At 45.8% G+C, this 24932-nt stretch overlaps 1 protein-coding gene across 1 annotated transcript; it reads right to left on the bottom strand.

Moving 5' to 3' along the window:
- Positions 1-2036: 2036 nt before the first annotated feature.
- On the bottom strand, positions 2037-24654 carry LOC143654328 (pancreatic lipase-related protein 2-like). Its single transcript, XM_077126135.1, has 12 exons — positions 24310-24654; positions 21583-21737; positions 19837-19962; positions 18970-19104; positions 18122-18233; positions 16519-16638; positions 15210-15329; positions 12089-12207; positions 9287-9416; positions 5616-5727; positions 4579-4746; positions 2037-2852 (listed from the first exon to the last, which is right to left on the bottom strand). Exons 1-12 carry the CDS (start codon positions 24356-24358, stop codon positions 2789-2791), a joined length of 1410 nt encoding a protein of 469 aa, XP_076982250.1. The 5' UTR covers positions 24359-24654; the 3' UTR covers positions 2037-2788.
- Between the last annotated feature and the right edge of the window lie 278 nt (positions 24655-24932).

The raw sequence follows: 24932 nt of genomic DNA, 5'->3' as shown, positions 1-24932 counted from the left end.
CCTGCCAGGGTGAGGGATGGGGGACCTTCTGGGTAAGTGTCTCCCACCTTGGAGACCCCCGTGGCTTGGCATGAGCTCTGGAATCCACCCGGCTCCTACCTAATTCCACTTCTTGCTTCTTCTCCTTTATCAAGTGTTCTTCCTGTTGTGGAACAGTCACTTCTGTTCTGGAACCCCTCTGCATGGACTGGGCACACACTCTGCCTGCAACCATGCAGAACCTCACATGCACCACCTCACGGGTCCTCACAACAACCCAAGATGTAGGGATTATTATCCCCATGAATGAAGATGAAAAAAAACTAAGGCTCAGAGAGGTTAAGTAACTTGTCCAAGGTCACAAAGCTAGGAAGGAATGAGACCAGGAAGCCTGTGCCCCTTGGCCCAGTACCACCAAGGAATATTTGTTCAGCATCTTATGATTTTATAGGCACTATTCATTATTCTTGTGATTCCCTAGTAGGATTCTATTGGTAACATTTTAGGAAACAGAGGCCCAGTGAATTAGGAAATTTTCTTGTGGTCATAAAAGGAGATCAGATGAATCTAGTTAGAACAAATTAAGTTAGATCACTCCCAAATAAAACTAGAATTCAGGTTTCACATTAACGAATTCCATTTTCTTCCCAGATGAATGGAATTTTTTTTAAATCAATAAATGATTTTGGAGCAACTGGCCAGCCATCAAGAAAAAAGAGTCAATCTCTTATGTCATTGTTTATACCAAAATACACTCAGAAGGACTGACTATTCAAATGTAAAAATGAAACCATAAAAGAATCAGAAGAAAATATGGAAGGTTGCTTAAAAAAAAAAAACAGAAAAACCCTAACTGGTAAGGCTTTTCAGCATGCCATAAAACCCAGAAGCCAGCAAAGAAAATATTGATACAATAAAAGTACGACTGTCTGGAAGCTAACCAGCATCATAAAAAAGGAAAAACAAAAGCAACATAAGAGTAAATTGGAAGAAATATTTGCATGGCAGAAAATTCCAATTTCCTTAATATCAAGGAACTCTTTAAACTAGCAGTTGCATCCAAAAAATGCATAAAATTGGCAAAATTGGAGGTGTCACAGAAAAAGAAATAGAAAGGGCCACTAAACACTTAAAAAAAAGTTCCTCTTCATCCATAATAAAATCACTGCAAATTACAGTCTAAGAAAAGGCAGTTTTTCCTAACAAATTGGCAAAATGTTTGATCACACACATGTTGGTGAGGGTGTGGCGTGCTCCCATGTTAGCATCAATTATAGGAATCGCCAGTATTTTGCCTACAAAAGCAGCACTTTCATACGGTCAAGCTATTGTGTTGTTGGCTGGAGTGTAAGTTGGTACAATCATTCCAGAGGGCAATTTGGAAATAACAATCAAAATAAGCATATTCTAAAGATTTGTTGGACAAATACATATAAAGTAAAAAATAAGTGCAGGCCACAGTGGCTCAGCAGGCAAGAATGCTCGCCTGCCATGCCAGAGGACCCGGTGCCTGCCCATGTAAAGTCAAAAATAAGTAAAGAATATTAATTGATTGCAGGGATATTTTTAATAGCAAACTCTCAGCAGGGACAACCAGACCACGAACATCCTTTGATGTCCTAACGACAAATGAAGCGGCTCTTCCACTAGAGAGTGAAGCCAATTTCTTGTAAGTGAAAAAAAGCAGGTGCAGAACAGAGAATATATACTGTACACTATCATTTGTGTTTGAAGAAATAGGTTGGAGGGGGCCCTGGGTATGTGAGATAGATACACACATACACATGTGGAGAATATTTCTGGAAAATAATCAAGTTGCCTCTGGCAGGAGGAGCTGAGGGATTCAAGGCAAGGGTGGAAGGAGCCGTGCATTTGTTAGAACACCCTTTCCTATCGTTTGAATTCTGTATCGTGTGCATGTATTAACTTTCTCTTTTTGTAAGTCCCTCTTCCCCATGCCACAGACAGATTTTGACCGAAATCATAATCATTTGGAGTTGAACGTGTGCATTAGCTCTAGTGTCCTAGGGCCACTGTAACAAATGACAGCAAACTGGGTGGTTTAAGACACCATCAATTTATTCTTTCACAACTCTGGAAGCTGGAAATCCAAAATCCAGGTGTCAGCAGGGTTGTTTCCTTCTGGAGTTCTGAGCGAGCATCTGCTCTATGCCGCCACACTCCTGGCAGGTGCAGGCAACCCCCAGCATTTCTTGGCTTGTAGACACATCACTTCGATCTCTGCTTCTGTCTTGACATTATGTTCTCCCTGGGAATCTGTGTCCACATTTCCCTCTTCTTATAAGGACATCAGTCACACTGGATTTGGGGCCCACCCTAATCCAGAGTGACCTTACCTTAACTTGATTAATCTCAAAAGACCCTATTTCCAAATGAGATCACATTCAGGGGTTCCAGGTGAAGAAGAATTTGTGGGGGTGACGGGGGAGTAGAACGCTACTTGGCCCAGTACAACATGCCACGGGCTGCTCTTATATGGTGTTAATAGATATGCTCTTAATAGCTGGGTGGGCAACACGTGGGAACAACGAGGACCTTTTCACTAGGACAGAACTTTAATATCTAAAGAAGTAAAACACGTGAGAACAGGCCATGCAAAGTGAGAGGTGGTGGTGGTGGAGGCAGGTGGGTGGGAAGTTTCAGGCATTACCTGGGGCCAACTTGGCTCCAGTCCCAATAATCATTTCCAAAATGTGACACGGGGCCCTGGAGAAGAATTATATATGACTGTCAAGCTAAGCGCATTAAAACATTTATTACTGCCAAGATTAAGAGCAGCATTGCATTTCTAACAAGGATAAAGAGACTGTAAAACGTCTTCTTGCACAGTGTCGTCGCTACAAAAATTATACCTGTGGAGGAAAAGATTTTCAGCGTGAGGCTCTTTGGCTTGTGGCAACGTGACCTTGGAAGAGTAAATAGCGTTGAGCCAGCCCCCTGGAACGCCCATCCCATTGACTGAAAAGCTCACCAGACAGAGTCCAAGTGATTCTGATAAAACAAACCCTCTCAAAGAAATTCCTTCCCGCACTGTGGGCTCTTAATGAGCTGAATTTGAATCAGGCTTTACAAAAACAAGGGCATCTCCCATGGCAGTGCACCTTTGTGAACTCCGGGGGTTAAGCCTGCCGAGAAGGTATTACCTCCATCGAATTAAGATCACAGAGGTCCCTTACACTACTTGTGGGGATGTAAAATGGTGTTGCTATTTGGGAGAACAGTGTGACAGATCTTCAAAAGATTACTACTATATGACTCAGGGGTCAGTGGCTCAAGGAGGACTGTGTGTCCAAGCTACCCTCTCTCAGGACTGAGCTTCAGAAGGCAGCTCCTTGATGTAGGGGCCCCTATAGGAGGTGGGGTCTTCAATGTTGGGGATATATAGTGTGTGCTCTATACTGTACTTGAAAATAGAAAACCTAACCACCCTCCTCCAAATAATGAAACATACAGACTTATCCAGAATGCATTTCACAGCCATGCTTTATGCGCTCCTCAGCCCCACCCCCACCCTACCCCACACACTGTGACCTGGATGGGCACAGAAGAAAGAGCACTGGACTGGCGATCAGAAGACTTGGGCCCCAAATTCTCATTATATTCTGCTCTCAAGCACACAAAGTAATGGTGCAGGCAACAGTCACAAGTGACCCTTCCAACCACATGCAGAGGAACTGGCATTATTACCATTTTACAGCCAGCAAAGTTAAGTCACACGGCTGAGCAAGGTCTTGGTGTATGCCTTCAAATGCATTTTTAGGGCCAATATTCTTTCCACTGGCTTTCCCACGTGGCCTTAAGACAACTTACTTGACTCTCCACATCTCACTTTCTTCATCTTAAAATGAGAGCAGTTGAGAGATGTCATCTACGTTTCTTTCAAACTCTAACGTTGTATTATTTTCTGATTAACATCTTTTAAAGTGCTTCCTCTTTTTTTCTATATTTAAGAGACAGTATGTTCCCTCTTTGCTCTTGATTCTATTCCCTCAGCATGAGAAGAGCTTTGCCATTTGAGCCAGATTCCCCAAATGGTCTATATTTTTCTCACACTGAAATCTCTAAACAGTTTATATAATCGTACACTAACCGAAATTAGCTTGGAAATCTCCTCCAAGTACTTCCTAGGTGTTTTCCTTATTGCTTCAGGTGAGATAAAATAGTCTCATATTTGCTGATTACTTGACTGTGTGCCTTACAGGTGATGCTTTGCCCTGGCCAAGTTGAACTTGGCTTAATACAATTAATTTTTAACTTTTCAAAGTAAAGCAGGTGGATAGATGGAGAGTTGAGATGAACAGCTGGGTAGATGAATGGACAGCTGGGCGGATGAATGAGTGACTGATGACCTGAAAGGATGACAATATAGATATCTGCATGAACGGGTGGATAGATAAGTGGATGGGTAATTGTGTAAGTGGATGGGCAGAGAGGGATGGAGGAATGGATGGATGGGTAGATGAATGGATAGGTAAATGGATACGTAGATGGGTAGATGGGTGATTGTATGGACAGATGTGTACGCCAACAGATGATACATATAAATAATCAGACATAGATGGAGTAAAAGATACTCACTTAGTCCCATCTTTACCACTTTGCACTATGATTTGGGAAGCCCCCAGTCTAGGATGGAAGAGATTTATCACATTGTTGTTCCAGAGGAACTTAACCTTCTCGATTTTTCTGACATTGACGTCCACATCAATCTCACGCGTATGACTTGCACCTGGTTTGAGGGATCCTCTGAAAATATAGACATAACATATTATTTCAGCTGGATATATGGATATATGGGATTATCCGTAGCAATCTATTATTTCTCCAAACAATGGCTGCTGTTGTTGGTTTTCTGCAAATACCTCCAGTGACTTTATACACAGCCAGGGGCTGCCTGACATAAATGTATTTGTGCAGAACAAACCTTTATAAAATATTGGACTCTAGCCTTAGTGTGTCGCTAGGGGGAAGTCAAACATTTGGAGTGGCATATTCATCTGCTAAGTACACAAGAGGACCAATTAATGCAGTGTGTCCTGTTTCAAGAAGCATGCAGTTCAGCTGAAGCCATTTGTTGTTATCTTATATCTAGATCAGGAATATGTCAAAGAATTTTAAGTCAAAATGAAAATGATTATGTAAAAGCTAGTGCAAAAATAGAGTCTAATTTTACAGCACAGGTGATGTCTTCATCCAACGCATATTTACCAAGCACCTCATATACTTGGCAGCGTGTGGGGTGCTGAGGCTACCACAGCAACAAGAAGTGGGACCCAGGCTTTGGGGAGCATGCATACATGTGTGGGGTGGAGTATGGGGGGCTTGGCATATAGATGTGCCTCATCTGAGGAGAATTTGATATTCAAATAACCTCAGTCAGGAAGCAGTGATTGACATTTTGAAAGGAACTGGCATCTGACTCCTTTTAAATAATGAGTTCCCTCTTTCAATTTTCCCTTATCCAAAGTGGGATGATTGAACTAGATGCTAAGATTTCCTTCCTGCTCTGACTGTCTTGGACTCAATGATTTGATTTATAAAGCAGTCTATACCCAATATTTTATGAATAATCTATTATGGAAAGTATGGCTATTTCAGCTTAATATCAAACTTACTTGAAAATCTCATACTGTTTTGAGTTTCCGTTACTTCCATACAAAGCAATCCTGATGTACCCACTCACTTTTCTTTTCCCAGAGAGTGTGAGTGATACTTTATATCTCCAACCTGGCCAAAGAAACACAGTCAGCTCACTGGACTCATCTTGTTGAACAGTAACTTCTGGAAGCATTATTGCTCCAAGCCCCAAATCCCCCACGGGTAAGAGGTAAGAGGGAAGGTGATACACGGTCTCCTTCAACAGAGCCAGGGGACCAGGAATCCAGATTCTAGGTGGGGGTAAGGACTCAGTGGGTCGTACATATTTCAGTTCAACACAATCCTTTGCCAATAGCAAGGTATGCTGTTGGCACACATCAGTGCATGAAAAGGCCACAGAGAGAGGGACATGGTCATGGCTTAAGGTAACTAGTTGGCCTCTATCCTTAACCTTGACCAGTGGTTCTCAAATGGGGATGACTTTGCCCCCCCCCCCGCCCCAGGGGATGTTTGGTCATGTCTTGAGACATTTTTGGTTGTCCCAGCTTGGAGTGAGGAGGTGCTACTGGCATCTGGTAGTCAGGAGGATGTCTGGGAGCATTTAGTACGATGCTACCAAACATGATACAACACACAGGCCACCCCTCCACTGTAAAGAATTATCTGGCCCAAAATGCCAATGGTGCCAAGGTCTAGGAACTCTGATCTAAGAATTTATATACACATATATGTGTATTAAGGTTATCTAGGTGTTTTTCCCTTCTGTAAATGCCATGTGCTGTTATTCTCTACTCTCTCTACCCATCCTCACCCCAGATCAATTGGTTGCCTTCTCTGCCCTGTCCTGCACTTCCAAAGGCTGCCCCCAGCAGACCATATCACCAGAGATCCTTGAGGGCTGGGTTCTGGTTGGATATCACCAAGGATAGGCTTGGGCAGGAGAGCAGAAGGCAGGAGAAGGGAGGTTGAAAGAGAGGTGGAGACATTTCTTCTCCTTGCTCCCACTGTTCCCTCCCTCCCTGCTCTGGTCCATGTCTCTGACAGTAACGCCTTCCCTCCATTCTAATGGTCCCATTCCCAGCAGTCCAGCCTCTGGGATGTCAGCTCTCACTGGGCTCTGCTAATATGGTTTCCTCATTTTGTCCCCTGGACCTAGCGGCTGTGATGGCTTCCCACAATTGCTAGATTGCGGGTGCCTTCCTTTTAACCCTGCCCACACGTCTAGAAGTGGGCCCTTCAATAAAGTCTCTTCATTCGAACCATTTAGATGAATTCTGTCTCTTGTTAGAACATCGACTCAGTCATGGGGTGCTGAACATGTTGCTTTGCCACTTGCTTTTCCCTTTAATATGCCTTAGAGATGTTCTCTTCTCAGTGCACAGAGCTATCTCCTTTTTGATGGCTATACAGAATTCTATGGTATATAATCATTTTCCAATTGGTGGGCATTTAGTTTTCCTCCCCAATCTTTAGCTATTAAAACCAATGCTTCAGATTTATATTTTGGGTAATGCATTATCTAATCTAATTTTTGTGGTCAGTTTAGTTGAACACCATAATTACATGGAATGTTGAATAGGGTGTGAGATCTTGTTGGTTTCTATAGGTTAGTGTGATGCACCAATATATCCTAGAATATTTTGGACAAAGAATAAAAAGTATTTGCAAAGTCCCCTTGGGGACCAGAGGAGAATGGAGGAAATATTCCATTTCCTCATCTGGGGAGTTTCTGATATTCTCGCAAACAGTGAGTGGGGACAACCAAATAAATAGGCTGAGCCCTTGATTTGGGGCTCAACCCTTATTCCCGCAAAGGAGAAGCTAAGCCAATTTATAATTATGCCTAAGAGTCACCCCAGAAAACCTCTTTTGTTGCTCAGATGTGGCCTCTTTCTCAAAATCAATTTTGCAGGTGAACTCACTGCCCTCCCCACTATGCGGGACATGACTCCTAGGGGTGTAAATCTCCCTGGCAATGTGGACAGAACTCCCGGGATGAGACAGGACCCGGTGTCGTGGGATTGAGAAAGTCTTCTTGACCAAAAGGGGGAAGACAGAAATGAGTCAAAATAAAAGTTTCAGTGGCTGAGAGATTTCAAACAGAGTCAAGAGGTTATTCTGGATGTTATTCTTATGCATTGTATAGATATCCCTTTTCAGTTCATGGTGCATTGGAGTGGCTGGAGGGAAGTACCTGAAACTGTTGAGCTGTGTTTCAGTAGCCTTGATTCTTGAAGACAATTGTATAGCTATATAGCTTTTATGTTGTGACTGTGTGATTGTGTCTGATTGTGTCTGATGCTTCTTCTATGCAGGATATGGACAGATGAGTAAAAAAATATAAGGAAAAATAAATAAATAAATAATGGGAGGGATAAGGGGCAAAAAAAATGGGTGGATTGAAATACTAGTGTCAACGAGAGGGAGGGGTAAGGGGCATGAGATGTATGAATTTTTTCTTTTTCTAGAGTGATGGAAATGTTCTAAAAATGATCATGGTGATGAATGTACAACTATATGATGGTATTGTGAGCCAACGATTGTATACTTTGGATGGGCTATATGTATGTGAAGATTTCTCAATAAAAATATTTAAAAAATAAAAATAAAGCCAATGCTTCAGTGAACTTCCTTGAACATGCCTTTCTATGCACACATGCAAATATTTTTCTCAAGTAGATTCAGAAAAGTGAAATTACTGGAATTACAGGAATATGCATATAACATTTATAGATACTGCCAAAGTATTCTCTTTTATGATAACTATCATGAGGAATTCATGAAATATTGTATGCAAAAATTATTTTTTTAAGTGTAATATACATTTTTCAAAATGTGAAACTTCCTTGGAAAATAACCACACTTTTATCCAGCTGTGATGGGATATTATTTATAACAAATGAGTTTTGATGACTTTATTATACTGTACTTTCTTAATGAGAAACTGGGCAAAACAACAAGAAAACCACTGTCCATGTGTGTTTGTAGGGGGACTGGTATGCTAGAATATAACTGTGGTTGCTTCTTGACTCATAATGACTTTGCCTCAACTTGTCCTCATCCTTGTTAATTAGACCCATCCTTCTTGCATGGGGTGAACATGTGACCCAGGTTGAGTCAATCACTGCACTTCACTTTCATCATCAGAGTTAAAGGGGTAGAATGAGACCCAAGACAAGAGCTAATCTACTCTTCTGTTGGGAATTGAATCATGTCCCCCATAAAAGTCATGTTCAGGTTCCAACTACATTGAGGGCGGGCCTTAATCCAATGTGGTTGAAGTCCTTATAAGCAAAGGGAATTGGATATGGAAGGACAGAAGCCACAGGGAGCAGCTAGAAGCTGGAAGCCAGTGGAACCCAGAAGAGAAAGGAGATGCTGCCTGTGCATTGCCATGTGATGGAAAAGCTGAGAAACCCCAAGATTGCTAGCCAGCCAGAAGATACTGATGCTGGGAGGAAGAAGCCTTCTGGCTTCTGAAATAAGGAGCCAGAAAATTCCTGTTGTTAAATCAATCCATTGTATGGTATTTGTTTAGCAGCTACGACACCAATACATCTTCCAATATACCTTAAACTGGTTGAAGTTAAGTTTCTGTCATTTGTTACCAAGAATCATGACTAATGACGCTGCTACACCTCTTAAAATTATTTGCAAGAATTTTTAAAAGAGTAAAATGGAAACTTACAGGTGAAGTTCCCACTGTCTCCTGTGTTCAGGAAAAAGGTCTGCCCCACAGCACTAGTTTTCCCCTTAAATTGGTCAGCATAGTGCCCCATTTGAGGGCATCCTTCTTCTCGGCAAGGGAAACAGTCATTCTAATGAGAAAAAAAAAACATAGTGTGTCTGATAATGGTAGACCTTTGTCCCACTGACTCACTCACTTAATCATTTCCCCAGCCATCCTCTCATTAATCCATCTAACTATCCATCTATCTATCTATCCATCTCTGCCTCCATCCATTTTCCCATCTATTTATCCACTCCCATCTTTTCTCTCATCTACACATCCGTCCTTCCATTCATCTATCCAACCTCAGTAATGTGCACAGAACTCTACTAATACCTTCAAGGTTCTCAAATGGTACCTGTAAGGTACTGAAAGAAGTACCTTAGAAACAAGAGCATAGCTGGGGAGACAAGTCATATGCAGTGTGCTGATTTGAAAGTATTATGTATCCCAGAAAAGTCATATTTTAATCTTGATCCAACTTTGTAGGAGCAATGTTTCTTTTAATCCTAATTCAATATTGTTGGTGGAAATTTTGATTAGTTCATCTCCATGGAGACGTGGCATGCCAACTGTGAGTGTAACCTTTTGGTTAGATGGAGATGCGACTCTACCAATTCAAGATGGGTCTTTGATTAGCTTACTGGAGTCCTTTAAATGAGGAAACATTTTGGAGAGAGTCAGAAATGACAGAGCCAATACATAGAGGGAGACCTGACACAGATGCTTGGAGGCCAGCAGACATAGCCATGAGATGTTAAGCAAGCCAGGATCTGGAGAGAGCCAAGGGAAGCCAAGAGATGAAAGCCAGCCCCAGAGAAACAAAGTGAGGACCCCCACAGGAACAGAGGCTAAAAGCAATGGAGCCCAAGAGCAAGGGACCAGCCTGCTTTCCCAGTTGACAGAAGTCTTCCAGACAATCAGCTATTCTTGAATGAAGGTATCTTTCCATGGATGCCTTGGTTTGGACATTTCATAGGCTTAGAACTGTAAACTCTTAACATTAAATTTCCTTTATAACTGTTCCATTTCTGGTATATTGCAGTCCGACAGCTTACAAACTAAGACATGCAAGAAACAGTAAAATTAAATGGAAGGGAAACACAAGGAAAAGTCTTTAGGGAGAAGTAAATGGGACAGATAAATTATTTCAATAAAAGAGCCAAGGAGAAGATCCGTGACTTTCACTTTAATGTGAATTATTTCTTCAGACCAGTTGATCCCCATTTAATGTTCCCCACATGGCAGTTCATTGGGCCTGGAGGAGGCAGCTTGCCCTCTTTTGATCAGGCTAGCACTTTATGTCACAGCATCACTGATCTTCTCTCCCTTCCCCTCACCAGATCATTATACACTGTGATCAGAGTTATTTAACATTTTGAAGAGCACAAGGCAAGAGGTAAAAGCATTGTGAGTTATTATCCTTGCCCCAACAGGAATCAGCACAGCTGAAGTTATTCAGTGAACACTCTTAGGGATCAAATAGTATGCCCTTTTGACCTTAGTTAAATCAAAGAGTGTAAAGGTCAAAATTAATTTGAAAGGCAAAAAAAAGGAATCTGAATATAATTTTAGTTTTACTTTTGAGAAAAAAATTTTTTTAATTATCAAGCTTTGCAAGCCCCAAATGTAATACTTGATTTGGATAAGGCTCATCAACAGAAGCTCAAACCATTCACCAGGTAAAAGGTTGTTGAGAGACAGCATTGTCCCACAGATTACTTAGGGGAAACTTAATACTTTTATAAGAGAGAAGTCTAGCAGGCACTACCCTAGCCAAGTAATCAAACTTAACATCAGCAATAATGAGACAACCTGACATTAAATGGAGACCTCTGGTGATGATGTGTTGGGCAGGTGCAATAACCAACATCACTGACTAATCACAGAGAAACAGTCAAATAAATTCAGAGTGTTGGATGTTCTACCAAACAACTGGTTTGGCATCTTCACAACTGTCAATGTCCTGGGAGACTAAGGAAAATGGGGAACTATTCAAGACTGACAGAGACAAAAGAGAAAAGATAATAAATGAGATGCAAGGAAAAGAAAGAAAGAGGATAGAAAGAGGAAGGAAGAGAGGAAAGAAGGAAGGAAGGAAGGAAGCAAGGAAGGAAAGAAGGAAGAAAGGAAAGAGAAATAAAAGAAGGAAGGAAGAAAGAAAGGAAGGAAGAAAGAAGGAGGGAAGGAGGGAGAGACAGAAAGGAAGGAAAGGAAATAAGAAAGACATGGCTCTAGAGGACAATATTTGGACAAATGGAGAAATTTAAATATGGACAATAAATGGGAAAACATTAGTGTATTAATGTTCAATTTCTTAAATGTGGTTCTATAGGAGAATGACCTTGTTCTCAGGAGATGAGGGATGAAAAATCTATGAGTTCAGTTACATCTTCAGCTTCCTTTCACATAATTTAGAAAAAAATGTATATAGATAGATGGAGAAAACGAACAGGAGCAAATGTGGCAAAACTGCCAACTAGTGCACCTGGGTGATGGGTGTACACAAATTTCTGTACAGATATAGATTTGAAATTTCTCAAATTGGGAAGCAGGGGACGCTGGGGTAGAGCCAGCACAGACAGTCTGTGCCACCTCCACCTGCCCACCAGCCCCTGGGGGAAGCTGGGTGAGGCTCAGTGGTTCCAATCTTTCTCCTTTCCCAGGTTACACCTTTTTGTCCCATTCTAAGCCACAGGGACAGAAACACCAACAAAAGGGACACCATCAAGGTCTTTCCTGGACTCCGGCATGACTTACCTCCTGAAACTTCTTGTAGGAGGCACACGGGTAGCCCAGGAAGCCGTCGGGGCTGAGGATACTGCTTGAGTAATACTTGTAGCTTCTTAGGTGATTGCAAGCCACAAAATTGCGGGTTCCTGTGAAAGCAAAGGTCATGGGTGCTTGCTGGAGGAATTTCGCTTTTTAAGGGTGGCCCATCCTCATCAATCACCTCCACATCTCACAGATGCGTGTCGGCACTCCTGAATGCCTTGGTCACAGTTCAAATTTTCCATCACTGACATTGACATATTCTGAGGTAAGTAGGGAATGTGGAAACTAGATTTGTGGCGGTGATTGGTCAGGGTCACCTCCTGCCCCCACCACCACGTCTGCTTGCTGAGGAGGGCTACTCAGGGGTGGACAACTGGTTAAGCATGACAAGTTCTAACAAGTAGGCTTGTCCAATCCTCCAGGACCCAGGAAGGTAGTATAAACGAATGAGGAGGGCCGGGAGAGAAGAGTCAGAGATAGAGAGAGAGAGAGAGATGATGAAATTACAGGTGGAGACAGAATAAGAGAGAGATGAAAGAGAGGGGATGGGGGGAAGAGAGAGACAGCACCAGCTTTAAGGGATTCCTACCCAGCCCGTGTGGCTGTATTAAAGGACAGGCTCCGATGCTTAGTCTTCTGAAAAGCTGGGTAGAATCTGGACTTTCATGTGAAAATCTTTCCATGCTTAAATGCTGGCAATGCAATCCCATTTTTTTAAGAGTCACTGTGAAGACCAACCAATTACTGCCGTGGGCTGGGCACTCTGCTCCCCAGCCCCAGTTGGACAGCTGAGGACCACCCGGGAAGGCCTTTCTCATGAACCAACCTCTCTGCGCCTGTGGGCTCAGGCTGAGTAAGCCCTCCTCTTTGCACAGCGTACAAGCAGACAACAGCACGGTCACCAGGCCAGCCATCTGGCCACTTTTTGATTGCATTTTATGGATGACATTTTTCTTTAAACCAAAGTTCTTTGGTTTGGAAAATGTGTGTTTTTTTTTTTTCAACTTGGTACAAACCTTCCAATGGGGTGGTCCACAGTGACCCTGGACACGCCTGGGGGCCACTCCTGGGGGTGGGGGAGAGCGGGTCTGGTGGGCTTTATTTGCCACCTACCGAGAAAGGGACATTCCCTTTGTGTCCAGAGTGGATTAGCTCGTCACAGCTCCCAGCTCCGCAGAGCCCTGCGGCCAGCGATTTCCAGCCGAAGGCAACTCCGGGCACCCCACACCAAAGCTCATTACCGGGCAACAGAACCTGTTTCAAACTTAATTGTTTCTTTCATCCAAAATTGCTGCCCAGGGATCCCATAATAGAGGAAAAAAGTGGGTTTAATTGTTCCTCAATGCCCAGCGCCTGGGCGACCTGGAGCTTAACACAATGGAAACACACTCCAGTGTGCAAGGGCTTGTTACTTTAAATTGCCTCTTTAATTAAACCCAGGCTCGCTTCCATTGTGTGTGCCCTGCGCGGCCTCTCTGGGAGGGGGCAGCTACCATTGTGACCCTGGTGTTCTTTCAGGGGGCGCCGAGCGACCCTGTGGTGCCCCGTGTTACCTGGTGTTGAGCTCAGAGGAGAGCTCGGTTTTATTTGTCAGTGGCTGCAGGCCATTGCTTTATTGACTCTACTCTTTAAGCACAGGAATATTAAAATGTCACACAAGTCCACTCAGCTCAACCTAACTGACTGCACTGAGAGGGCTCTGGGTGAGGCTCTGAGTGGGACGCCGGGGGTCTGGGAAGCCCAAGGCACAGTCGCTGGCCTCGGGGAACTCCCAGCTCAGAAAACTAAGGACCAAGATGGAACGATTACAGGTCGACGCCTCCACTTTCAAGGAGGCGAGTGGAAGCCGGTCTCGGGGGAGGGCTAACAGGAACAACTGAAGGCCAGAAGGTGGGGCAGCCAATCCACATGGGGCTTTGATGCCACCTAATCTTAGGTGTGTGGCGCATGCTCGTTCAGAGAAACTAAACACAGGGCTCCCCAGGAGTGGCCATGGCACCCCCAGACTTCCAGGCCTCCCCCTCCAGATCCGTGCCTCCAAAATCCAGGGAGCAGGTCCCTCCTTTGTCTTCTCACTAACTGATTCCTTTTCCATCCCTAGGACCCGACAACTGCAAATGGCAAGAAAGTCAAAGTCTTTCAAATCTTTGCCTACGCCCCGCAGTTCTTCAAGGGGCAGGTGGAGAAGGAAGGACTCATGGCCAAAGCCAGAGCCAGGTGTTTGACAACATGCCAGTGCAGCCCTGGCCCCAGCATCCTGGTAACTGGGGGATACGGCACAGGACGGGGCACAAGATCAGGGCTTTGCAGACAGGAATCCGGTGGCCATGGGCAAGATATTTCATTTTTCTGAGTGCCGGTTTCCAACTCTGGAAAATGGAGCCAATCGAAGTAACCATCTCATAGCACTGTTGACTGGCAAATTCAGTATTATAAAGGCCCAACCATGTGTTCTGCTTTTGTTCCACATGGAGCAGCTGCTGTCTTTAATTGACATACCTTGCTGGTTTGAGGATGTTGTATACCCCAGAAAAGCTGTGTTCTTTACCCCTAACTCAACATTGTTGGGTGGGATCTTTTTATTAAGTTGTTTCCATGGAGATGTGACCCACCCAATTGTGGGTAGGACCTTTTGGTTAGGTGGTTTCCATGGAGATGTGTCTCCACCCATTCAAGGTGGGGTGGTTTACTGTTGTCCTTTAAGAGGGTACCATTTTGGAAAAGGCTTCAGAGCCAACATAGAGAGAAATGCTTGGAGATCCAGAAAGAAAACACCCCTGGGGAAGGCTGTTTTTTGGGTGCATAGTCCAGGAATCGAACCCCGGTCTCCCACATGGAAGGTGAGCATTCTACCACTGAACCACGCACTGGGAGAGCCTTCTGAAAGACGAAGCCAGGAGAGAAAGTTGGAGATGTTCTTCAAGTGCCTTCCCAGCTGACAGAGAAACCCTGAATGTCATCGGCCCTTTCCTAAGTCAAGGTATTTTCCCCTGGATGCCTTAGTTTGGTCATTTTATGGCCTTAGAACTGTAAACTTGCAACATAATAAATTCCATTATTCGAAGATCACCCATTTCTGGCAGTATTAACAAACCAAAACACATACCTTCCCATATTCCATTTATATCAATGATGGTTGAAATGATATTTTTCTTACATCCAGGCATTTGCTTTCCTCCATTTGGATAGAAATCCAGGTGGCCCACCTTTTGGCTCATTCCAAGACCTGAAACATTTGAAGCAGGGATGAGAAGGAAAGTGAGTGGCTCCAAAGTTAGGGTCCTGCCACTGGGAGTGTTCAGTTTATTCCAACCAGGGAAAGCACCTTCATGGCAATTCTCCCCTTAGCACAACCACCACTGGCCCTTGCTTTGCAGAAAGTTCCAGGAGAAAGGCACTTGGAAAGAGGAGGGGGGAAAAGAGAACAGAGGAAGTGAGACAAGGGGGAGGGTGGGCTTTGGGTGACCAGGCACATGCGTGTGTCTTTTTTGGGGAGGCCCTGGACAATGCTGATGTGGCCTGATGTCCTGAGACCAATATGTACCAGTAGACACAGGTCAGGACTGAGCAAGACTGGTACAATTTTTTCATTATTTTATTCATTTAAATTTTTTTATTTCTATGTTATATTTTATATTGAGACCACCTAATGTTATATTGAGAGACTTAGCATGATGGCTAGAAGCTTCAGCTTTAGAGTGACACAGACCTGTGATTAAATATTGGTTTCACTTACAGACTTTGTGATCTTGGGTAGTTATTTAACCTTGCTAAATCTCAGTTTGCTCAACTGAAAAATGATGATGCAATAGTAAAGATTAAGGAGGTCATGTGCACAAAAGGCTCAGTACAGCACCTGGTGAACACTGAGAAAGTGAGAGCTGCTCTTAGCTTCGCCATCGTCATTAATTATGCACTCTTTGTTGGCAAGTTTCATAAACAGTTATGTGGGTAATATCAAAAAGAGATATTTCTGAAAAGAAACTAGATTTTCGAAGGAGTATGCAAAGGGATCTATTTAGTCTAAAATAAAAAGCTAAAATAAAAGAAGTTAGAAAAAAGTCCAAAAATTCACCATGCGTTTTGCAAGCATGGTCAAACATCAGTAATAAACAGATTTGCCCCTGCGGATATTGGCAGATTGTGGAAGGATGCAGTGTTTTAAGACTGAGTGGCAGCTTTGATAGGCTGTAGCAATGCTTGTTGCCCTACCTGGGGCCCCAGGCTGTTACCGCTGGCACTGTGGTTTATTTGTGGCTGGCACCCATCTGACTGGGTGGTGCCCAAGCCATGCCTGTGGTTAACCATGCTGACTATCAGCCCTGCAGTCTGTGTGCCTGTGGGGAGGGAGAGACCTAGGCGCACTGCCATCATTTACGGCCCTGGTCCCCAGGAGGAGGGGGTTGGGAGCTCACCTAGGTAAGGGATTATGGGAGCAGAATCTGTGTGAATCACATCTACAAACAGGGCATCAGATGGGTCCAGACGAACCTCCTCGGGTGTGTTCTGGAAGCAGGGTTGTGCTGGATCCAGTCCTGAAAGGGAGATGAACAGGGCAGGTGGTGCTCCAGGACAAGCTGGGATCTAACCCTAGTATCCACAAACCGGATGTGATGATTCTTGGCAAAGGGCTCCATACCTCAGCATCTGTGGTTCAGGGGAGTGGGGCTGCAGCTTCCTGGGACAGAAAGGCCTATAGAGGGACCACTGCCTGTCAGAGAAGACTCCAAAATTCCCAGTGTCTGGGTCCATGGAGGACCTAGTCAGTGGCACCCTTGCCCTCCTCATTCCCCTTTTCCTTTTTTGTCCTTGTGCATGTTACTATTTGGCCCTTGATCTTCCAAACTGTAAGCCTGCCTGCTTTGCTCAGCTATTCCCCATCCCCGCCCCCAGCTCCTGAGCCCTGCACACACTAGTCCTCTGTGTCTTTGCCCGTGCTGCTCCCCAGCCTGCCAAGCCCTTCTACACATTCTTCTTTTCTTTAAATCTTTCTCCTCCAAGATCCAGCTCCAATGCCACATTCTCAGTAAAGCTTCTCCATCCTAATGAGTTCATTTTAGCTACTCCTTTCTCAGCTCATCGCATCCACATGGTATAGGATTATTTTGCTTTTACTAATTCTGCTTTGCATTTTATTTGCCCCCTTAGTTGTCTGCTTCCAGGACTAGCCTTGAATTCCCTGCAATCAGGGGCTGTGCCCAGCCCATCTTCAAAGAGAAGCAGAGGGTGGAAGAAGCAGGGCACTGAGGACTCAGTGGCTGACATTCTGGCTCTGGGTATGCTCAAGGTCAAGCGCTTGTCCTCTCTGAGCTCATCTGCAAAGTGAGAATAACAACCGCTATCTACTTCATGAGGTTGTTGTGAGAACTATGTGAAAAAATGTAAAAGAAAGGGCTTTGCAAACTGAAAAATTCCACATAAGCCTGAACTTATCCCTTCATCCTTCACTCCATGCAAGTGACTCAAGCAAAGGGGACACTCTAAATATTGAATTTAACTGTTTGCCAAAGTAACGCACTCAGTTGCACAAAGTAAAGGGTAGTCTGGGTGGATGTGCTGTGCATTCATTTTGTCTAGTAATTCACTTATTCACTCAGTATTTACTAAGCACCTCCTACATGGCAGGTTTCAGCTGGTCTCTTTCACATCCTGCCTGTGCCAGGCTCATCAAAGGCACAATAAATATTGATGGAACTGGTGAGGTCTTTTTCCCCTCAAATCAGTTCACTTTTCTTTTACTTTGCTATACTTTAGCAATAAAACCCTGAAGTCATGGGTTTAATGTGTTAGTTCTAGTTTTCTTTTCCTTTATAAATGCACTTTTATTTATCCTTACCTATTTTTTAATGCCTGTAGAAATACATGTACAATTATTTTTTAAGTTCGGGCATCTCCCCAAGCCAGTTTCCAGAGGACCAGTAGGGGTGCCCTTCTCCACGGGAAGCGCAAGGGTCCGGGCTTCCGCCACCCCACCCCAGATCTTGGGTGTCCCCCGCCCCCACCCCCCGCGACCCCTACCTGTGATCCTGCCCACGCGGCCCCCCAGCCTCCGGCCCGCCTCCGCGGCCGTGTGCGCACCCAGGCTGTGGCCGATGAGCTGCACGTCCTCGAGGTCGTACCCCAGCTGGGTCTGCGGAGGGACAGCGGTGTCAACCGCTCCGCGGCGCGGGAGCCCAGGGCGGGTGGGGACGTGCCAAGCGGGGAGGAGAACCCCCGACCCAGGCCGGGGATGAGGGAAGGATCCCGGCCCGAAGCTCGGGAGGAGTTCCCCCGGCGCCAGGGTGCCGTCTGCGAAAGCGCGACCCGGGTCCCCGCCGCGGGGGTCTGAGTGTCCCGCGGGCCCGAGGCCGCTGCGCCCGCTGCCCGCGCCCACCCCCCACCCCAGCGTGGACTCGTCACACTTTTCTTGCCGGGTTGGAGTCTATCTGGGAAAGCTTGAGGATCGGGGTTGGGGGGTCTGGAAAGACCTTCCAGAAGGATGTAAAGGGCCTCCCTCCCGCGCTGAAAGTGAAGGCTTGTCTTCTGGGCTGAGAACTGCGGGGAGACCCAGTGTGCTCTCCAGTTCCCAGAACGGCGGGCAAGGTCCCGGCCTTATTTCAAAAGGGAAACTGAGGCTTCAAGAGGGTCGATCGTTTTGCCCCTGGCTCCACAGCTTGGAAATGATGGGGTCTGGGGTCTTCAGGGCAGCAGGTGAGAGAGGCAGGCTGCAGCTTCATCTTAGGAAAGGCCTTGCTGGGTCAGAACCTGGGGCTACCTGGCTTCCAGCCGCTGCCCCTGGGGTCCCCAGGCTGCCTCCGGGGAAAGGGCAGCCCTGGCCTGCCCTCTCTGTCTCTCACCCAGAGTCCCAGGCCCAGGCAGGGTTTTACCGAGAGCACTTGTAGTAGGAGAGCGATCTCCGCGCCCACGACCCGGATGTTCTGGATGGCCTGGGAATATGGTGCCCGGGATCCGCCTTTCCAGTCCACGCAGATGCAGTTCACCTCCTCCACCTTGAATAGTTTCTAGGGAAGACACGCAAAGGGAGAAAGCAATTCACACACGGCCCTAGGCTGCAGACACTGGAGACAGGAATTCACACTTCATCATGCACCTCTATATGTCAGAGCTTCAATATTGCTTAATATCCCCCCCACGAATCTTCAAACCAGGTATACTGCCCCATTTAGCAGCTGTGAAAACTGAGGCCTGGAAGTGGTGAGTGACTAGTAAAAAGTCTCACAGATGGTTCCTAATACAGCCAGGTCTAAAAACATCACTTATAAGATCAGGGCTCTGTAAACTGCAACTGAAAGGCCAAATCTACCTGTTTCTGTAAAAGTTTGGTGGAACGTAGCCACACCCATTTGTTTGCATACGGACTATGGCTGTTTTCACATTGCAACAGAGTTGAGTTACAGCCATGTGACCCACAAATCGTAAGATTTTTGCTGCCTGATCCTTTAAAGGAAAAGTTGGTCAAGGCCTGCATGAACAACAAGACTTTGGTTGAAGATATCAAGTACTGAAGGAAAAGCTTAAGAATAGGACATTTAGACTGAGACAGGTGGGTTGGGAGAACCTGGGAATGGAGGCCTCTGAGAACCCAGGCTTTCCTGGTGGTTTTAGGAAGGACCCCTCTCTCCCTGGAGTATTTCATTTTTCAGTCTCAGGGCCTTCGGAGCTGCAGGGGTTGAATCTGTGTGCTGAGTGCCGGTCTCACGGGGGAATGGCCAGGTGAGGAGGTAGCTCCCTACCTGGCACATGTCCAGCAGCCAGTTCTCTTCCCCCTTGTCTATGAAGCCGTGGATGATGAAACGCATCTTGCGGTCCAGTCGTAGGTTTGATGCCTCGATGGAGTCTAGGTCAGTGGCGGTGATCAGCTGATTTAATTGGAAAAGATATATTTGAATCTTGGCCTTTCCAAGCCATGGATATGTCAGAGCCGGTCTTGCTTAGACCAAGGCCACAGATGCAACGACCATGAAGTGGGTCTGGGCTGGAACAGAGGTTCCTAACTAGGAATTTGTGAGTAGAATTCAGGAAGTCCAAGTTCATGGGCTTTCTATTTTCACTAACCTCTAACTAAAATGTAGTATTTCCATAAATTATGAAATTAGGAAATAAATCACAATAGTAGTAGGAGTACCATGATTCTGTCTCTGAAAGAAGTCACATATATTCTCACATCACATGTAGTGTTGCAGATAGCTCAAAATATCATTTACAGGGTGGTGTAATGAATGGGGTCTCAGTGGCAGAATTCTTGGCTGCCATGCCAGAGACCTGGGTTCACTTCCCTGTGCCTGCCTATGCCCCCCCCAAAAATATATATATATAAAATTTACATTCTTTGCTACTTTGTTACAGTAGTTATAGTACCAGCTCCTAGATCTCATTTAATGAGATAATAAAACAACATGTATATTACTGCATCACTTGTTTGTATTTTCTAATGTTTTGATAATTTTTTAATGTAATTTTTTTTGTAACTCCATGTATTTTATTTTATGCATTTTAACATGTTATACTGAGTGGGCTTCCGCAGAGGGCCAAAGACGGTCCTGGCCCTGGAAAGTTGAAGAACCTGTTGGCCAGAAGCTTCAGACATGAGGGAGAACCAGCCCAAAGGAGCTGGGAGGGATGGTCTCCAGCCTGGGAGTCATAAGAAGAGCTGGTGCTCCGAGATGCCCCAGGCCTGTCCAGGCTCCCTCTCACCCCATCCCCTGTGCTCCACGGATGATATGCTGGAAGAAGAACAACGAAAACAGCACAGTGACCAAGCCCATGCAGACTCTCTGCCAGAGCACTGAGTGGGGAGTTCGTCACCCAGAATCCCACAGCAGGTTGGGTCATGTACAGGGGCTGCAAGCTGCTCAAATTCTTAGCAAGATCTTCCTTAGAAGGCTTTGAAACTGTCTCCCAGTCACATCTAACTAACTCTGCTTTGTTTCCACTTGGCAGGCCTTCTGGGAACTGAAGCCTTCTGTGAAGAACCACAGCTTTTCTCTCTTGTGAGTAGATAGCTCCTCTACCCATCTCTGTCTTCTAGCTCCTTTGGAAGGTTTTATATTTCTACAGGGGCTTCTGTCCCACTACTGACTGCTGCAGGGAGGTATTAGACTCTCCTGGGGATACACCAGGTTTGGGTTTCCCCACAAATGTTGCTCATGCTCCCTTCTACTCATGCCTTAGAACAGCATTCTTCCAAAAGCCCTAAAGCTCGTGAACAACTGTGTGTGAATGTGTGTGTTTCTAGATTGAGCATCTATAGATTTTATCAGACACTTATAGGGGTTAATGATCCCTGGAGCTACAGTGGCTCTAGGTCTAACATTGGTGAGGGAGCTGTCATCTAGAATCTTCCCAGACAGTGATTTATGCTTCTGTTTCTTTCCTGTTCCTCCTTTATCAGTGGCATGGAATAACTTCTACAACCCCACAAGTAGATTGCCCCCAATCAGCCCCTTGCCAGCTGGGGTCATTGGCATGCCTGCACTTACTTGGAAGTTATTCGGGTTTTCATTTGTGTACAGAAGAAAGCGGGTGTTGATACCCTTGGGATCCCAGGGTAATAACTTTACTGGCCGCTGAATGATCCCCGCCCATGGTTTCTCATCAGAAAAGCAGCCAAGACGTCCATAGCAGATTTCTTTCCCTGGGGCAGGAAGAACCACAAACATGACATTTGTGAGGTTCTGAAAAGGAGCATTGTCATCTCAGCCATGAAGAGACACTACAGGAAGGAGCCTGGTCAGCCCAAGGCCAACACTGCTTTTTATCTTTGCCATTGGTGTTCCCAAACTTGTGTGATGATATGAATCACCTGGGGGTTAGAAGCGCCTGTGTGTATTGGATATACACATTCCCAGACCCCTTCCCGCAGAGATTCAGATTTGGAGGATCTGGGTGGGGCTCTGGAAACAGCATGTTTATGATCAGCAAGTTGAAGAATTGCTGATCTACAATCTACTGCCCTAAGCCAGCCTCCTCCAGGAAGCCTTCCAGATGGCCCTTTAGGTCTATTCATCAAACATTAAATATTGACCCAGTGCCTAGGAACTCTCTAGCACACACAGATGCTACTTGACTCATCCTGACCTCTCCATTACATCCAGCACATGCTGTATACACAGCGAGCATTCATGGGTGTGTGTCCAAGTCACACACTTTCATCACATCTTTTAATGCACATTTTGTTTTTTCAAGTTATTTTCTGATATTTCAGATTTTTCACATTGCTCTTTGAAAAGGTAGGTTTCTTAGAAAAGGGATGGTTCATTTTTGCATCTTACTGTACTCTGTATATAGTAGGGACTCAGTATGTGCTGTTTATTAATTGGTAGCCCAAATCACTAACTGTAAATTTAAGGACTTTTTTCTGATCCATGAAATAAACATTTTCACAGAAATGGTCACTGAGGGGTGACATAATTTCAAACCCAGAGGGATACAATGGTCTATTCTCTTAAGCTTCTTCAGTTCCTGAACTGGTGGTACCACATGCTGGTCGTTCATTCAAAGACTAATAATAGTTAACGTTTCCTGTTTACTCTATGCCAGATACTATGCTAAGTACTTTCCATGCACTAACCCATTTAAGCCTCAAAACAGCCCCGTGAGTTGGTATCATGTCCATTTTACAGATTAGAAAACCAAAAGCACATGGAGATCAAGTGAATTGCCCAAGGTCACAGGAGCCAGAATTTTAACCCAAGAAGCCTAGGTGGGAATAAAGCTAGGAACACAGGAGAACAAAGACAAATCAGATACAAACCTTGTCCTGAGGAGAGGAGATCTAATAGGGGAGAAATAATGATGGGATTGAGTTTAGCCCAGGAAGAGAAGAGTCTGAGTGAAAACTTGTAAGTGGGACTATAGGACACTGACGCTACGTTTGCTGGAGGGAAAAAGGCAGTTGGGTCCAGGTCGTAAGTAAAGGGGTCTGAATGCAAGGGGAAGATGTCTGGGCTCCGTAAAGTGGGCAGCAGGGAAGCAAGGCTGTTGGGTGTTAACCTTGGGGCCTGGGGTATGTGCATGCTTTGTGAAGGTGTTCTGGGGAGCTGAGTGTAGGTAGCTCAGAAGCAGGAGAGCCAGGAATCAGGTGGACAGTGGGGTCAGTGTGGGGGTCTGGAGAGGAGAGGATGCACTACGTGATGGGCCTTCTAACCCAGGTAACTAGAATGGCATGGACATGCGGGTGGGGGAAGGAGATTGTGGTGTCCTGAGTCTGGTTTGGGGCAGGTGAACTTGAGGCATGACTGTGTGGTGGAGCTGCATGGAGCTGGGGAGGCCAGTGGCTGGGCAAGGGGGAAGGCCCTGAGGAAGAGACTGATGAGGAGAGTGCCTGGTAGGGGGTGGGGTGGGGGACCAATGGGGTGTGCCCATGTCTGGGGCTGGAAGGGATCAGAGAAGAAGTCCAAGGGGAGTAAGGCCCGAGCCCCAGCCGGACCCACCCCGGCTCTGCGGTCTGGAAGGCAGAGAAGGCAGGCCAAGAAGGGGCTGGAGGCCAGCCTGATTGCTGAGAGATGTGGGGGAAGAGCCGGATGCGGAAGCAAGCCAGGCAGGGACTGAGGAGACCAGGTCTGCTCACGGGGACAGCGGGCCTCAAAAGGAGGAGGCAGGGCTGGGAAGCAACGAGGCTGCCGGTGCAAGAGGCTTTGGTGGTAAGGGAGGTTAGTTTTGTTTTAGGACAAATTGAACTTGGGTATCTGTATCTCCTCTGGACAGAAGCAGAAGAGGGATAAATTGGAGGTGGGTGAGAGGGAGCAGACCGCTGAGAGTGGCAGGAACATTGGGGGTGAGGGTTAGGAAGTGTGCGTTCAGCTGGCAGGACTGGCAGGACAGGGAGTTCTCGGGGGGCACAGCCAGAGGGCTTAGTCTGCACTCAGGCCCTTGTCCACATGGAAGGATGGAGGGTACTAGGGGCCTGACAAGAGTGCCCCACCCTCCCCTCGCCCCAGCCCCTGCCACCTGCAGCCAGTCCCTTAGAGCCACCAAAGCCTCTTCAGGAAGAACTGGACAAAGCATGACAATAGCTGGAGATCTTCTATTAAAGCATGTTGCCCCATATTGCCACAGAATCAACCCTCCGAATGGGAGCTATGGTTTTTCGTGAAATAAAGATGATGTTATTAATTATTATTATTAATATTCCCTCTAGCTCATCACCCAAGGACCAGCCCAGGCATGGTCTCCTTCTACCCAAAGGGATGGTTAAGTGTCCTTACCTCTGACGGTGGCCAGCAGGAGAAGGCCAGCGGTCCACGAGAGCAGCATCTACGTGCAAGGTGTGAGGCTGGCAGAACCCGGACAGGGCACGTGGCTCTGCAGTGCGTACAGGACTGTGAATGAAACGGGAGCCCAGGGGCCGGGCCTTCTATGGCTCTCCCTGGAGGTGAGGAGCTGGAGGCTGAGCCTCGCAACCCACAGGCCACGCCCGACTGGGACCAGCCCTTGAGAGTTGTCCCTACTCAGTGCCACCCCCTTCTGCCCCACGCTTTACAGCCTCCTGCCCAAGCGCGGCCTGGGCTGACTGGGCAATCCCAGAGTTTGCACTCACAGCCTAGCTGTTGGACATGCCTTTTATAAGCAGGCTTTATCCTTTGGACTTCACTTAGAGGAAAGGACGGGGAAAGATAGATAGGGTACCGCAAATGCTTTGAACTGACATTAGCATAAACACATAAAGCCAGCTCAACCTGGAAGCAGGACTGTTTTTAAAGAGAGATATGGGGACAGGAAAGCAAACTTTGGGGATATGAAAGGGCTCTATTAATCTATATTTACAGGTTCAGGTGCAACAGGAAAAAGAGATGTATACCCAAAGTGATAGCAGAGAAACACGAAGCTG

Source organism: Tamandua tetradactyla, chromosome 13 (genome assembly GCF_023851605.1).
Source record: "Tamandua tetradactyla isolate mTamTet1 chromosome 13, mTamTet1.pri, whole genome shotgun sequence".
Classification (NCBI taxonomy): Eukaryota; Metazoa; Chordata; class Mammalia; order Pilosa; family Myrmecophagidae; genus Tamandua; species Tamandua tetradactyla.
Note: the sequence above shows the minus strand (reverse complement) of the source record. Positions and strands in the feature narration are given on the sequence as shown.

Coding starts and splice junctions, on each gene's coding strand:
- LOC143654328 (XM_077126135.1), bottom strand. CDS start 24,358: ATGCTGCTCTCGTGGACCGCTGGCCTTCTCCTGCTGGCCACCGTCAGA. Junction 18,234..18,969: donor TCCTACTACAAGTGCTCTCG/GTAAAACCCTGC, acceptor GTCCCTCCGCAG/ACCCAGCTGGGGTACGACCT. Junction 2,853..4,578: donor AGTGGTAAAGATGGGACTAA/GTGAGTATCTTT, acceptor TTTCCTCCACAG/GTATAATTTTTGTAGCGACG.